Raw genomic sequence first — 17,385 nt, forward strand, 5'->3', positions numbered from 1 at the left:
AAAAGTCAATGGAAAGCTTATAATAAAACTTTAAAAAATATATTTATTTTAGTGTTTTAAAAAATTAAATGTAATTTATACCATACATTTGTAAAAACGAAGTTGTTGATTTAGGAAAAAGGTCTGAGAGATCAAGTCTTTATGTAAAGCAAAAGAAAAGGAGAAAAAGGTCACAGACTGCTACAAGGATTTTCATCATCAAGAGGAAGTTTTGGCAAAACATTTGATTTGAACAGCTAGAATTCTCCAGCCTTCCAACACAGGCAGCATCTTTAAGAAACCATTAAAGAAATTTTAAGTCCGTGTTAAAAAGAAATATAGAAGAAAAGACTTTCTCCTATGAAACAAATTTTTAATATACTGCTGTGCAGTTTTATCCACTAATTCAGATTTTAGGCTAAGCTTCTTCTTCATATCAGCTATATTTTAAATATCAAAAGCAAACCGTTGCAGCCAACCCCTCCAGAATCCTGCTACTTCACAGCACAGAAGGCATTTGCCTCGTTCAGAAAAGCAGCCAAAGCAGCAAGGGAATTTTACTGATATAGAGATAATTCCTACTGGATGGCAAAAATTAATCACAGTGGCCCACACAGCCTAAAATCCACTGAGAAGCAGCAATATTGTTGTACAGAGTTTTGCTTGCTAGCTCTAGCAAGGCACTGAGAGGCACTTAGAAGTACAACAGGGACAATAAATTACCTTACAAAAGAAACAGCAGTCTGGCAGGTGGAACACCAAATTAAGATTCAGGAAAACAGCATTTTACAATCTCTTCTGCAGTGACCCACATAAACTCTTTGGAAGTTACCTCCTCTTTGTGCATCTTTATTTTCTAATTTTACCAAGACTTCTCTCATCAGAAAACAAAAAAATGTATTCAAACCTGCTAACTGCAATACATGCCTGTGGCCTCAATAGCATGCTTTTGATGAATGAAAGTTGATGTGGGTTTGTCTGGCTGGTTTTGTGTGCTTTTTTTGTTGGAGTTTTTTGGGTTTGTTTTTTTAAGTCATTCATTTAAAAAAAAAAAGGCATTTTAATTCTTATTGCTGATGAAATAGGCTTTGGAAAAAGGTCACCAAAATATAAGCAGAAGCACTGAAGCCTACCTGATGCACAGAGCCTAAAACATGAGTTTCAAGATGCAAGATGCTTTATAGGAAACAGTCAAGAACCTGTGGAGACGATGATTCTGCAGCCTGAGATCTAGGGTTTTTTTCCCATTTTGCCACACCATGGTATGTTTTCTCCATGGAATTCAGTTTTTCTGAGCTGCAAGATACCAGGCATTACTTGTCACCCTGTCTACAGCCATTTTCGGTCCACTTTTCTTCCATATAAACTAAGCTATCGCACATGTTTCCTGCAAGGACTAGTGAGCATTGAGCAGCATTCCTATTCTCCCATCTTATGGCCTCATTTTCAACAACTACAGTTCTCAGAGAGAAAAGGCATTTTAAAAAACATTTTAGAATGTGAACTGAAAAAACTCTTTGAAAAGAGCTCTTTCAAGAACTAGGAGATCGAGACAGAATAATGTACATTTTCCTTAAAAAGAAGCACGGATCGCAAAGCTGAGGCTTTGATCTTTTTTTTCCTATATCTATAGGGCTATTTTATTAGCAGTAACACTGTAAAAACACAAACCCCTCCAAGCATCATATTTGTTGACACATACTTGTCAAAAATTGCCAAACCTTATCACCATTAATGAAGCCTCAGTTATGTGTTGTTTCTCAAATGTCAGTATTTTCTTGCTCTTGCTGCCAGTTAGGTCAAAGCCATTTCCCTTTTCCACCAAAACAGTCAGTTGAGGAATTAAAAACATCTACAGATGTTCACAAAAAGCTATGTATAACACAGGAGAGCTGATGCTTCTCCACAGCAACCAGATAGCAGTACAGATGGATCTTCTCCTGTCCAATTTCTAACCTTCATCCAGTATAAAAGGAACAAACAGCTTGCACAATTATCCAATAATTGCCTACTGCCAAACCACTAAGAACTGAAGAGTGAGAATAACTAGTATTTTAAAGCAATGATCAATTTTTCAACTATTTCTTGAAAATTGCTGCACTGATAAAAAAAAAAGAACAAATTCCACACTAAAGCTGAAAAAAGCTATTCCATGACAAGAATCAAAATCAAAGTGTTTGGTAATTTTCTTCAATTTATTGGGAAATGTCAGAAAGAAGAGTATGGAGACAGTGACACAGGTACCTGATAAAGTTGAAGGACTCGAGATCAATTCAAAGAACATTTCTTCTCTAACTGACAGCAAGAAACAGGCATTCCCCTTTCAACTCAAATCTTGTGGCAATGCTTTCAAATGCATTTTTGGTTCAAACAATAACATGATGAAGATATAACCAATTAACACTCTTGCCCTGAAGTCTCAACCTCACTTCATGGGTGAAATATGAAGAAATGGAGGATAAGCAGCAGTGGCTATTTTGGGGCAGTATCAGCAGGGGAGATGTTTTTATGTTAAGTCAGTGTGTTCTTTGTAGCAAGACCATGTTATTGCATAGTTATACAGTAACCAATATGAAGGGACACCCATTTTCAGATGAGACTTCCAAGCATAGCCCCTCTAATGGCAGCCAGTTCTTGAAGTCCATACTTTAGCCATTTGTGCTAATCAACTGTAACAACACTGGCAAAATGTTGGGGTTTTTTTGTTTTTAATGTTGCACGAATATACTTCATCTTCATGTGAATTTATTGGCAACTTAAGGACTTACTCATCAGATTCTGAATGCTTTCTTTCCAAGCTGATTTCAGTCCAAAACATCAAAGACAGTCATGACATACGTTAATAATAGTATTTTTATTTCCAGTATTAACTTCCAATTTCTAGCTTGTAATTCCTAAGTATGTTGGAGAGAGTGAAGAACATCATGAAGAACATGATGTAGGCACTAGTAATCTGGTTTGTGCAATAAACGAGCATCAAATCCAATAAGCTTTTTCAAACAGTGCTTACTAAGTCATTACTCAGAATTACTCTAAGAAACACTGTATGACTAAAAATGTAAAATGAAACATCAACGTACACATTTTATAGTGAAAACAACCAAAACTAACCCATTAAGGATAGGAAGATGTCAGCTGAAGGGTGTTCTCTCTGATCAGCTCTTAAGGATTCAGCATTATAGATACTGAGCTGTCACACGTAACAGCTATTTATGCACAGGAATAGCCAAAATCTAGCAAGTTTGGTTCAGAGGCGAAATTGGACTAAGAGCGCTGGCTAGGGCGTTTTGTTTGGGTGTTTTGTTTTCTTCTCTCCTCAAAAACAATAAGGACCTAACACGCTTGCTTCTGTCGAGCAAAAACTGGTTTGGCCAGTTAAGGGTGGCAGAGCTCAGACTGCCAGGAAAAAAGGGTTTACAACATCAAAACAAAACAGCCTGGCATTATGTTGGCAAAACACAGTTGCAAACAAAGACCAACTCGGCTACTGCCGTTTTCAGATGTGTGGCTTTTTATCACACATAGTGATTAACCTCAAAATCTCTACTCTTCGTCACATGAGTATCAGCAGTATACAAGATCTTCAAAAGTGTATTTGAACAGCAAGTCTTTATTTTAATGCTCAGAGAACCACTGCAGTGCCTGAAATTTTGTAAGAACTTTACAAGTTATTCACTTTCCTAGCCATTTAAAAATAAAGCAAAATAACATCTACGGAGATAGCCTTCTCAAAGGCAACCAGAAACAGACACTTTCTCCATAAGATCCACCTCAGTACTATTATATTCTGCTGATAGGTGAGAAACTGAAATCCATCTTAAAATAAGCAATAAAACACAGGAAGTAATACTCTTGTCCATATAGCCTGCAGAAATCCAGTAAAAGCAGTAGTCAATTTAAATAGCAAGTAAAACAAATATTCCTCATCTTTAAAACTGTCAGGTTCTTGGTGTTTTCCGTGGTGGGGGGGAGAGCTTAGAATTAAAAGGATTTCACCACACTCTCCCTTGAATGAACTACTGTTCACCTCAGACAGTCTCTACTCCTCCATGTCTATTATCCTCCTGCTCCTCCCAGTTTGGGAATCCTCTGCATGAAATCAGCCACCTACAAAGTCTCCAAGCACCACCACAACAGCCCTGTAAACATTTGCAATACACAGCAACCTGCAGAAGTAATATACGCTACTTTGAGCTGTTACAGCTTTTCAAATTAATTCCATTTTTTTAATAATATTTTCATAACCTCTAGAATCATGCCTCCATATTAAAATATTTTACATAATTTCTTACCTTCAGCCCCATTACAGATAATCATGTGTTAACATATTCTAAGGCTAGACCTTCTACAGAACTGGTAGCCATCACTGGGCTTCCAATAAACTCCTGCAGATTCATGGTGGCCTCAATTTCTTTCTAGCTTTTCCACCCTGAAGAATAATTGGTGGATGAAAAGCTGGACATGAGCCAACAATGAGTGCTTGCAGCCCAGAAGGCCAATCGCATCCTGGGCTGTGTCAGAAGAAGCGTGGCCAGCAGGTCGAGGAAGGTGATTCTCCCCCTCTACTCTGCTCTCGTGAGACCCCACCTGGAGTACTGCTTCCAGCTCTGAAGCCCTCAGCACAAGAAGGACATGGACCTGTTGGAGCAGGTCCAGAGGAGGGCCATGAAGATGATCCAAGGGCTGGAGCACCTCTCCTATGAAGACAGGCTGAGAGGGTTGGCGTTGTTCAGCCTGGAGAAGAGAAGGCTCTGGGGAGACCTTATTGCAGCCTCCCAGTACCTGAACAGGGCCTATAAGAAAGCTGGGAAGGGGCTGTTTGCCAGGGCATGTAGCAATAGGACGAGGGCAATGGTTTTAAACTAGAGCAGGGCAGGTTTAGATCAGACATTAGGAAGAAGTTCTTTACAATGAGGGTGGTGAAACACTGGCACAGGTTGCCCAGAGAGGTGGTGGAGGCCCCATCCCCGGAGACATTCAAGGCCAGGCGTGATGAGGCTCTGAGCAACCTGACCTAGTTAAAGATGTCCCTGCTTATTGCAGGGGGGTTGGACTAGATGACCTTTAAAGGTCCCTTCCAACCCAACACATTCTATGATTCTATAAAAAACCATTCATTATCCCTTGGACTGTCAGTGCACTTTTTGAGTGATATGTTTAGTCTTCATTGAATTTTTATATACATATACATGTATGAATGATTGACAGGAAGCAGTAGAATCAAGAGCATTGCTCAGCCAGAGGGCAGGTCAGAAAGATTTAGACGGATCTATACAGGTAGCATTACCAGTATAGAATATACCACTGTAGTTACACAACCAGTACGCTCACAAGCCACGTTTCAGAACAAGAGTACCTTCTTCTTCAGCTTAGGCCACTTTAACTAGAAGTAAAAGGAAAGACCAAAATCCCAACTACAGCAAATCACACTATTACAGCCAAACCAAAATAGCTTCTACGCCTTTGTATATATTATTCCAGAATAAAAGGCAGAGCTATGGATGTTTCCTTTGCAAAAGATGGCTTAGTTGCCAACAGCATCACTTAAAACAATCAGGCATAACTAGCACCTATCTAAATTTGCAGGCAAATTGAAATTGCCAAACAGCTCTGTTCACTTGAACAACTGCTAAAAGACTAATAATCATAGAATCATAGAGTTGAAAGGGACCTCTGGAGATCATCTAGTCCAACCCCCCTGCCACAGCAGGGTCACCTACAGCAGGTTGCACAGGAACACGTCCAGGCGGGTTTTGAATGTCTCCAGAGACGGAGACTCCACCACCTCTCTGGGCAGCCTGTGCCAGTGCTCTGCCACCCTCAAAGGAAAGAAGTTCCTCCTCATATTGAGATGGAACTTCCTATGCTCAAGTTTGTGCCCATTACCTCTTGTCCTGTCCCTGGGCACCACTGAAAAGAGCCTGGCCCCATCCTCCTGACACCCACCCTTTAAGTATTTATAAGTGTTGATAAGGTCCCCCCTCAGCCGTCTTTGTTCCAGACTGAAGAGACCCAAATCCCTCAGCCTTTCTTCATAAGAGAGGTGTTCCAGTCACCTAATCATCTTGGTAGCTCTCTGCTGCACCCTCTCTAGCAGTTCCCTGTCCTTCTTGAACCGGGGAGCCCAGAACTGGACACAGTACTCCAGGTGCGGCCTCACCAAGGCAGAGTAGAGGGGGAGGATGACCTCCCTCGACCTGCTGGCCACGCTCTTCTTGATGCACCCCAGGATGCCATTGGCCTTTTTGGCCACAAGGGCACATTGCTGGTTCATGGTCATCCCGTTGTCCACCAGGACTCCCAGGTCTCTTTCAGCTGAGCTGCTCTCCAGCAGGTCAGCCCCCAACCTGTACTGGTGCATGGGGCTATTCCTCCCCAGGTGCAGCACCCTACAATAATGATAACTAATGTTGAATTTAAAATACTTCCTAAAGGAAAGATGGAACATGAAATATCAATACTGAAGAACTGTATCACCACTCTTTGTAAAATAAATACTGTAAAGATGCACACATTAAGTAAACGGGTCTTCACCTGGCCATGCGTAGTTTTTCTCAGCTTCCAGGAGAAAATAAAATTCCACAGTCTAGACTCCCTCTTTCAAAGGCGTGGAAAACAAGAAAAAAAAAAAAAGGGCAACTGTTACTCAGGAAAAGTGCACATTAGTCAAAATAATAAATGTGAAGAAGATGATGTGCCATAATCAAGGCTGCAAAGGATGTATCATAGTGCTTCATTAGGTCAACACAGGATCAGGTAAACTGGAATTAAAGTCAAAAAATATCAGGGCTAATGAATGATAAAGATGACTCACTTATTTCCGTTTTATCAGTTTGGAGAACTCTTGTTTTTAAGTCAATACTGTACCCAAGAAAAAGCCCACAGAGGGAAACATAGCTGCAGCACAATAGATTTACAGCAGTAACACTTCAAAAACAGAAAGCAACACAGTAGTAACCATGTACTCAGCCTCTTGTCGTCTTCCCTACACCTTACTGGGTTTTTCTTTATTAGCCTTTTCTTTGGGCACTCCAGGATTTCTTTTCAACATCCCAGGACTGCAGTATTTTTGTAGTAATTTCTGAACCCTATTTTCAATTCAGAAATGGCTTGTACTGTGGGGAACATAGGTCAGGAAGTGTTCACATTTACACCACCCAAATGAATTGCCTAAGGATGGGAAAAACAATTTGACAAAACAAAGCAGGTGACTATAGGCTGTTCAGGTAGAGTGTTTATTTTAGGTGTTTACTGTAGAAACCTTGGTCTGTAATTATATTTTGAGTTTTTCCACTGCTTCACAAAAACCTGGAGAAAACATACTCTCACTCACTTTCATACTGCATATCAGAATGAAAATTCACTGCTGTCTCCCTAAAAATTAAAGAATTGAAGTAGTCTATACTTTACATCCTCACAACAATATTCATGAACCATGAATTAAATAGAGGTATTTCCTTCTTGCACTAGATCTTTCTACCACTTAATAGATGGCTCTTTTCCAACACTGTAACCAGTGTCTGCTTTTTTTTTTTCTTTTCCAACTGTGTTCATTACAGCTTCCACTCCTTCCTTCAAGATAGTAATTTTCTCTCGCCAATTTTTTTCCCTCTTATCCCAACAGTTTCACCCTTCTCTATACATTTTTCATTGCAGAGTAATCCCAACAAATAATACATGGAGAATTAAGTCAACACCTAAACACCAATACCAAATTCTAGGAAAGGTGGCACTGCAGATGCCCCCTAGGACCTTTCTGATGATGATGAGTCTCCCTTCCACTAGTTCAAAGAGAAGTTAAGAAACCAGTAAAAACTTGCTAGCAAATCCAAACAATTCAAAACATCCAGTCATTGAGAACAGCACATACAGAATGGAGAACAGGACTTTTTTCCCAGCTTCTTTTCACCCACTATAGCCTCCGTCTATAGTCATGGGAGATCACACTTTTCTCTCCACCCTTCGTTCTTCTGACCGCTGCTAGCAGCGGATAAGGAACATACAGGGCAAAGTAGGGGCACAATTTTTTTTTATCCTACCACTCCCTTACCTTCAGTTTGGATTTCACACACCCATGAATGCTACTTTTACTCACTTCTATTACTCATAAGTTTCCTGGGTCACATCAGAAAAATCAGTAATGCCCTGCTCTGTATTTCCCAGACGCACACCAGGGTCTAAGAATCAAAAGTGAAAGAGAATAAACTTGGGACACTCTTCACTTCATCCTTTTTTTATAGTTTCTTAATGTTTAAGACAAATAATAGGCCATCTAAATTCTGGAGAGCTATACCAGACAAACTTTTTGATTTCCACTCCATGTTTAGACAAAAAGATTTTTACCAGACTAAAGCATTTCAGTCCTCAGGAAGCTACATTAGGTTGCTTGGGCGGAAAATAAGTGAGGCATCACTAATGCCCAAAACTTTGTGAAATAACAGAAATCTAACTAGGAGACACATCCAGATGTTCCCTGCAGGCAAATCAGGCACATACTGCTTCTCAGCAAAATGATTCCCTACATCACCTCCAAGCCTGGTATTTTATTTAAACTCCAGCTGAGGCTCATATCCAAAGCATCAAGATAAAATAAAAAAATTTGCAGATACATCTTGCCAGTCACATGCATGTAAGAAATAAACAATTCATACATACGTATGAGGAAAAAAAAATCCTGCCCACTCTCCTTGAAGGCAACAAGGTGAAATACGAAGACTCAACATATGTTAATGAAAATTGCTTTTATGTGGAACTAAGTGCATTAAGTACATGTTGAAAGCAGCTCAGGTAACCCTCTGCACAAGGAAGAGTATGCTGAAAAATATGCAAAGATGTAGATGCAGCAGACTGGCCTGTGATCACTAAATGAAGGAAACTCACACAGTTTATACAGTTCACGTTTAGGAGGACTTGGATTTTTATGCTATTCTTATTCAAAAAAAGGTAGGTTTAAATTCTTTGAAGGTTGACGGCACTCATGTAGAAAATTATATTTATTCTACATAAAGGAGCAAATTTATTCAAATAAGAGCTAAAATTAGGCTGCAAAAACAACCCAAGAAAAGTGTGGAAATAGCAAGGAAATTTTTACTTTTGTTGAAAAAACACTGCTTCTCTTTATATCCTGGATTTTAAGTGAAGTGCATAATCATAGGCATGACATTTTATTCAGTCCACACATCTTCACATAGCTATACTGTTAGCAGTTGGAGCCATACTCTTTCTTTTCTTATATAGAAGATAATCACTGAAGTTAGCTTAGTTGATCTAGTTGCTCACACCATATTTCAGGATCTCAAGATCAATCTGTTAGGCAATCCATGCAAAAAGTTGATGCTCGCATATTGTCATAGTCAATCTCCTATCTCCCCTGCTCAGCTTTTCCTCTACTACAGTTATCTGTTTCTATGGCAAATGAAGGGCAGTAATAACTCACGTAGTTTTTGCCCATTTCCAGATAAAAATTATGCTCCCTCTGGTGGAAGCAGTGAAAGCAAAGATTATTCTCTCAATTCTCCATACCCCACTGAAACCCAAAGCCAAGAAGAAAGCTTTGGTCTCCTAGAACCATTCTCATCTCACAGCAAATTTAAAAAGATCTAATTTAACAACAGGAAATCTGACATGTCATGAAGAGATGTCATTTGTCAATAGACAATCAGCAAGATAATACCAGAACTAGAAGTGGACCAATGTCCAACATGCTGTTGGTGAGGCTTCACCTCCGAGAAAGAAGAACGCGGTAGAGACACAAACATGACATGAGTACAGACAGGAAAAACAGACAGCTATGTGACAAACGTAACTGTAAAAAAATCATTCAAGTTGCAATCTCAATGTATTATGCAATACATTATTCTCTAGCAGCCAAGTTTTTATGATAATCCTTCCCATGCTTGTCTTTAACTGTCAGGGGTGGGAACGACATAACTACTTTTATTCCCTCTCTCCCCTAACAAGACAGAAGGAATACTGTAGTACATTAACATTCAATCACTCTTTCAATTAACTTTAAGGACCCAAGATGACACAGCTGTCAACAGGATGCTGCTTTGGCTGAGTAGCAAACTTAGGTTCTCCAAGAAGTGAAAAGATATAGTTCTTATAAGGCTTTTCACCCCCAAGGAGTGATTTAATTTTTTTTTCATATAATAAAATACAAAAGAAACATGCACATTTGCCTTCCCAAATCTACAAAGATAATCACAGGTTCTTGTTCACACCAGGCATCTTCCCTTGCACCAAACGACTGAAAGTAACAATAGAAAAACAGGAACAAGAAGCCTATCAAATATGCATCAGCTTTTGAAGTAACCATTTCAGATAACTTGGTGCAAGACAAAATAAGAACCAAAGGAAGGGTTAACATAGCGACAAGTTATCACATAATAGCTTGTTGGGGGATATACACACAAGCAGAAAACAAGTTGTTCTCCATTCCTATAGCTAACTAGTACTGTCGTATCAAGAAGAAAGATCTAGAACAGCAATCTGTTAAAGCAACAAAGCTTTTCTCTTGTAACAGAGTTGGGCACGTAGAGGAGATTGTTTGTCTCTACACGTGTGTCAAATGGCTCTGGCAGAGCTGTCATACTCCGTCCTTTACACTGATCTCCAACACGCACATAACCAAGACCATTCTCAAACAAATCTGTGCCTCTAGTTCTACCAAGCATTAAGTCAGAAAACAATCAATTTCTCACACTCAATCTATACACAGATGTGGATCCGATTAATCAGTTCAATCTTAGAGATAGCGGCTTCACCTTTAACTGCAATTTCTACTTCCATCCACTGCCAAAAAGGCAAGGTTCTTCTGTCCATTTGTTTGAACACCCAGACAATAGAGAAACATTGACACATGCTGCCTGGACTTGTCCTCCCAGAGTTACGTGCCTTTGCCTTCACTAAAACTTTAGAGCAGGACAATTAGACAGTAATATCTTAAACATAAATCACAATGGCAACACTTTGGATATAAGGATTAGTAAGTACTTGTGGCCAAAACTGAAACATATAAGCAGAGAAACAAAACCCATTCATTTCCATCAGTTCTGAGTGCCCACTTCAAGTGCCTGCTGTACGGTATGACTGTAGTCACAGTACAGATTTGGATCAAGTTGCAGAAACAACCTACTGATCAGAAAACTTTTATTCTGCTGCTACATTTTCATACCAAATATGCATATAGTATCACTGAATGTCACATATAATCTTCAAGCACACACACCAAAGAGTATCAGCACTTCCTTTTTCTTTTCTCTGCCCTCATTCTCTCCTTTACTACCTTTGATTTGATTACACTGAACACATTTCACATTCTTTCTGTATTAAAAACTTACTATCAGGACAGACTCTTAAACTGAGAGATTACAAAAATCTAACTTGTCTAACCTTGCTTTTATTTTTTTAAACAGTTATGGATGCATTCTGCTTAGTGCAGCACAGTTTTGTAACTCTTCGATTCATACTCCAGTCATAATTACTGCTCTTCATATGCAACTGGACCTATATTATGTATGGTCCACTGATATCTAAAACCAAAGTATGTATGATTTTTAACTGCTTATAAAAATATTTTAAACCATGTGTTTAGCCACCCTCCATTGTGATCATCCCCAAAAGCTTCAACAGAGCTCAAACAGTATTTCATAAAAACATCTTGGCTTTACAGGAGCATCTGTTGCAAAACATTCAATACAGGGAAGTCTTCCAGGCTTTGATAAAAAGTAACTTTATTATCATCAAAATGCCATACCCACAACATTTAAATAAAATAAATGTGATAGAAGCCGCACTATGTCATGAAGCAATCAAGTTCATGACTACTATTATGACTAGATAATTACATGCCAGTATCATTCCATAAAAAGATGGTCATCTCTTATTTGTTTTCCTGTACCCTGTAGAAGCTGCAGACTTTATGGAAATAAACACACAGCACCTGCCAAGAAGAGCTTCCAGTCTGCATGTACATGGCACTCAGCCATGTGGTGCCATTGATCCCCAATGCAGGTATCATTGCAAGTTGTGTGCAGTGTCTATTCCATCACACCAAGCTTAACTTAAACTTGACTGCTTTTGTCAGTTTTCTAGAAGATACTTTTTCATGTGTATCCTTAACCTAAGGTTCTCTCACCTCCATTCAAACGTTTGGGGAAAAAGGAGGGGAAAAGCATGTAGTTCAGTCACTTCCAAAATTTTTTCACTAGACATGCCCCTCCTCTGTATTTTGTTTCCAGTCACTTTTCTCACTTATTAGGTGTATTTTGTAAAACCAAACATCAAAATGTCCCTCTACACAAACACACAGTGTGTTATTGATGTGTTTCATTCATTCATACATTAATGGAGATTTTTATTTTTTTTTAAATAAGAGCTCCTCACATGAAATTTCCTGGGTCTACAAAAGTTATAGGAGTTAGTTACTGTTATTTTACTTATATATTCATAAATACTATGCAGATTTAGGAGGTCTAGACCACTTCCCCCATAAACAAACATTCTGTACAACTTCAGTCATTAAACTCTGAACACCTCAGTTTCCCAATCTCATTTAGTAAACCTCCGATGTTTTTGTGCAGATGACAAGATTAACAACCTTCAGGAATTTTCATATCGCTCGGACAAAAGATACCAAAGAAGCGCTCTGCCTACAAAGTACATTCGGATTCCCAGCAGCGTTATGCGCAGCACGCATCATTACTTAACGCTGCATTTAAAAATCCCTGGCAGAGGCACGCAGGCACAGCGCGCTGCTTTACGTTTGCCATTACTACCCAACCTTTGCATTGCTGAGCTGACACCGGCCCCCGTTCCCAGCTGTGCTGCCACATCTGCCCAACGCGGAGGGGGGGGTGAGGGAGGGATGCCAACAAGTTGGCCGCCCGGCGCGGCGGCGGCGGCTCGCCCACCGGCGGGGCGAGGCAGGCCCTACCCGGGGTGCGGCCCCGCTGCTGGACCAGGCGGCGGACCGAGCCCGGCCCGCCCAGCGGCCGCGCACCGGCGGGGCGAGGCGGGCCCTGCCCGGGATGCGGCCGCGCTGTTAGACCGGCCGCCGGCGGGCGGGGGAGCGGCGGTGCGAGCACACCTGCACGCGCCGGTGCCCCCCCCACTCCCCTCAGCCGCCGCGGCGTGAGGGGAACCGCCGCCACCGCCCCACCGGGCGCTGCCCGCCCCCGGCCCCGCGCCCGGCGGAGGCGGGGAGGATGGAGGGGCGGCGGAGGGGATCGGGGCGGGGCGGGACAGCGCGGAGCGGAGCCGGGGGGCGCACGCCCGGCGCGGCGGCGGCGCCGCCCCTCCGCGGCGAGCCCCCCCCCCCCCCCCCGCCCCAGGAGGCAGCAGCGGGGCGGGCGCCTTCTCCCATCCTCACCTGGTCAACGGGCAGCCGCACGGCGTTGCTGAGGGGCTGCAGCAGCGTAGAGCCCGTGGTGCTGGTGGCCATGGCGGGGGCGCTTCCTCCCGCGCCGGGAGAGCGGGCAACGAGGCCAGCGAACCGCTCCCCGCCCGGGCTCCCGCGGCGGCAGCAACAACGGCGGCGGCGGCGCGAAGAGCCCCAGCCCTGCACGGCGCCGTGACAACAAGGGGCCGGGCGCGGCCCCCGCCGCTGACTGACAGCCACAGCGGCCAACCCGCGCGCCGTCCCGCCGCGGAGTGACAGGCGGGCTCGCCCAATCCCCGCCCCTTCGGCTGGTGTGGGCGGGACGAGGTAACTCCCCTCCGCCCGGGGCGGGAGCGGGAAGATGGTGCCCGGGCGGGCGGGGGTCGGTGAGGTAAATCACGGGGCAGCGTGGACGGCGGGGGGATGGAGGTGGCCCGGCGGCGGCCGCTTCGCGCTGAGGGCGGGCAGACATTGTGCGCATCGCGCAGGTACCGCACAGGGCCCGGCGCGGCCTCGCCCTGTTCCAGGCGGCGCTGCGGGGCTGCAGGGGCCCGACCGCGCCTCGCCCCGCCTGGCGGCGGTGCCGAGGTGCGAGGGTGCGGGGGGAAACGCGGGTGGTGGCACCTGAGGGGAAAGGGCACTTTCTTCGCGGGGTGGTGAAGTGGGGACAGCCTGACGGGGCAGCTCCGCGAGGCAGCAAGGTGCTGGCAGCTCCGGCGGGGTCGGTGCCAGGCGGCGGTCCGCCCAGGCTGTGGCTGCGGAGGTGTCTGTTGCTGAGGGTGGCGTGAAATCATGTGGGTGCAGGTAGTGAAGAGATTGAGGTAATGAAGAGATCAGAGATCAGCCCCCCATTCTGCTCGTAACCATCTCCCTTTGCCAGAACAGACTCAGAGGCAGCATAGTGTACGCAGTGGTGGATGAGGGATGGACATGCACAGGGCATGAGGATGGCCTGGCACCCTGAAGAAGTCGCAAAAAATGGGCAAAAAAAACCCTGTTCCTACAGCCACACGTTGACTTAAGTCTGTCTATTATGGCTATAACCCACGGTTTTTAGTTCATTGATGGCCTGTTTCTTAAACACAGAAACCTGAAATGGTACAAGCTTGAGTGCTTTGTCAGTAGGTTCAGCCTAGCGGTGCAGTTTCTTTAAAGAAAGCAAGAAGCAATGTGGTGATGATGATGATAATAAATTGGTATGCAGCAACTCTTCCACCCCCAGTCAACACTATCTGATGTGAAACAGAGTGAAGTCTTGAGTGAAGGCTTCGGATTAGGAAGTGCAGCAAACTCTACCAGGTGAACGTGTGCAGTAAGGCTACTTATTAAATCATTCTGGTTTAGTGCCCTGCCTGCCTCTTTTACATTAGAGGTTTCTGTTGCGTTAGTTTTTACTTCTATCTTGAGAGGTAAATGTAACCTTAGTTGTTCTAAATGATGTGATGAAGGAGCCTCCAAAGGAATATACTGCTCTTATCTATAAAACTGCTTGAGAATCCTGGGTCTCCTGGGAGAAAACTGCAAGTTATTCCTTGCACTTCATTAAACATTTTTCATAATTATTGTATATTTACCTCTAAACCATGCTGTGATCAGTAATTTATTCTCAACACAAAAATTTCACCATTTTAAGTGTGTGAAAGATGAAATGCCTTGTCCAATATCATGCCAACAGTTTGAACCATGTCTGGAGTAGTGGCTAGCTATAGTGATTTACATAGCCATTTAAGTTCACGGTTAATGCTAATTGGTAGTAGCAGGAAAATGGAGGTAAGTGTAATTATCTGAAAACATCCATTGTTTCTCTTACTGAATTGCAGACCACACTCTGTACTTATGTTTTAGCTTGTGGTAAGGTCTTTTGTCTGCATTTAAAGAGACTGGTTAATAGGTACAAATAAGTGGTTTTAATTAGATTTCTTCACTGCATGACAGGCAATTACAATTGTGGTAGCATCTGCAGCTTCAGAAGCAATAGTGTGATGTTTTTGTAGTAAAGCAGAGAGCTGTTTTCAGAAAGGGAAAAAACCCAAACTTTTCCCAATTAATTCTGAATCACTCCCTTAAATCTCAACCTGCAAATTTTATATACAAGTGAGTAACTTCATGGGAGTGCAGTGCCACTAGGCTCAGTACAGTCTGCATTACTCTATACATACGTAGATATATGTATATGAAGACTAAGCTCATTTTATCTGATTTTCTTTTAGTGAGGAGACATATACCTTCAACAGGTCTTTGGAAATCTTAACCTAAACATTCTCGAATGAAGCCACGAAAGAGACGCTTTAGAAAAGGCTGATAGCTAATTCTGAATCATGGTCTAGTCACAAGAAATGATTCTGGTGCATCTATATAAATCCATGGAGGTGGTGTTATGAGACTTCCGTGAAATATTCGCAGCAAATAATTGACCTATGGAATGAACTCCTTACTTTCAATTAACAAAATGCCTGAGAACAAGCTCATGATATCACAGCGTAAATGTCAGTTGGTTTTAGAACACAGCGCTTGATTATTTTTTTTCTGGTAATTTTTATTCTTTGTCAACCTGTGTGTTCATGCAGTACTCAGAAAACACAAAAATATGCTTCCCCATATGACTTCTAGGATCTTAGGAGTTCATACTTGAAAGGTACATTGATCTATACTGTAAATCACAGTATTATTATAAATAGTTTGGAGCTGTGTTACTTTAAGTTACATAATTACATCTTTCACAAGTTTCCATTGGAGAAATGTGGTGTTTTGGGAAGATTTTCTTGTGCTCTTAGTTAGGAAGGTGTGTGTTGGGGAAGACAATGTCAAAGAAAGACATCCTGAAAATAGCCACAAAATAGTAGTCCCTTTGTAGTGACGGGGAGATTGGTTACATGAAAGAACAAAAGGGGTCCTGCCCCACAAGCTTAAAATCTATGTTCACAATTAAAAGCGAAGCACACAATTGTTGGTCAAGAAGAAAGTAATGGGAAAATATGCCATTTCTGCCAGAGAAAGAGTAGCCTCTCTTTGATGTCTGCTGTAAAATGTATGGTAAGGGCTTTCACGGGCACTGCAGTAAAACTAAGTCATCTGCTTTTCCTGGTTTTTTGAAAGAAGATTTCATTACATTTGTTTTCAGAGATCTTCCTGCCTGTGTGAGAATACTATGTTGTGGGGGAGAAAATGAAGCATTGGCTGGTGACAGGTAGCATTCAGCATCACATTGACAGGGTTAACAGTGCAATTAGTCCTGAAAGTTAAATGATACTGTGGAAAAGGCGGCTGGCGAGCGATACAAAGAAGCTAATGTACCCAGAGTAGTGAATCTATAAAATTTCACGTAAGTGGGACGGTCTTCAATAAACACTACTTATTTCCTTACTCTTTTAAATATTTGCATCTAAGTGAATAAGAAGTGGTACTTCCACAAGGAGATTCTTTCCACCAAAGGCTGTCACTCAAAATGCAGGAGGACATGTTGATTTAAATAATCCCTGGAGAGTGGTTTAGCATAGCATGAACTTCTGATGTTCTGCGATTAAGTTTTTATGGTCCCATAAGTGCTCATAGTTTTTAGGTATAAAAATAATCACAAAGGCATCTCTCAGCCCTACAGAGATTACTTAATCTGTCACAATGATTTAACAAACACCAGAGGTTTCCTATGAACTTTGTTTATTTGAATGACAATTTAAGATATTCAGGTGTTTACAATACCAGTCTTCCCATATGACATTATGCAATAAAGAACAAAAAGAGAAGAGCTGTGGCAGAGGACAGGAAGGGACAATGGGATAAAGTTACTAGATGCGCCATTGTGTACAGTTCTTGTTCCTGGTCTGTGTTCCCAGAAGGTCATTCTGGGAACACATTCACAGTCAGAAAATAGGAACAATTATTGAAACTCCTTTTAGCAAAATAAATGACAAGGAAAATGAGTTTCAGTATTAGCTAAAGAGAGGCAATCACTTTTCCACAGTAAAGTCTTATTTGAGCCTTACCTATCTGGCTTTGCTTAGCCTAAAATATTTGCGACTTCATTC

The 17,385-nt window shown here is 42.2% G+C and overlaps 1 protein-coding gene and 1 long non-coding RNA gene across 5 annotated transcripts in view; one reads left to right on the forward strand and one right to left on the reverse strand.

Moving 5' to 3' along the window:
- MBOAT2 (membrane bound O-acyltransferase domain containing 2) overlaps positions 1-13,573 on the reverse strand; it is a 96,923-nt gene extending 83,350 nt beyond the window's left edge. The window contains exon 1 of the mRNA XM_063330442.1: positions 13,352-13,573. Coding sequence (XP_063186512.1) covers positions 13,352-13,423 — 72 coding nt within the window. The 5' untranslated portion in view covers positions 13,424-13,573. The remainder of the gene's footprint in view (positions 1-13,351) is intronic.
- The window catches only part of LOC134513543 (uncharacterized), a 31,171-nt gene continuing 27,336 nt past the window's right edge, over positions 13,551-17,385 (forward strand). For 2 of the 4 annotated variants that reach the window (XR_010070456.1, XR_010070454.1), the window contains exon 1: positions 13,694-13,751. This is a non-coding gene — a long non-coding RNA (uncharacterized LOC134513543). Of the gene's footprint in view, positions 13,752-17,385 lie in introns of all 4 variants that reach the window. The other 2 variants (XR_010070455.1, XR_010070453.1) reach the window with 2 other exon arrangements.

Source organism: Chroicocephalus ridibundus, chromosome 3 (assembly GCF_963924245.1).
Source record: "Chroicocephalus ridibundus chromosome 3, bChrRid1.1, whole genome shotgun sequence".
Lineage (NCBI taxonomy): Eukaryota > Metazoa > Chordata > Aves > Charadriiformes > Laridae > Chroicocephalus > Chroicocephalus ridibundus.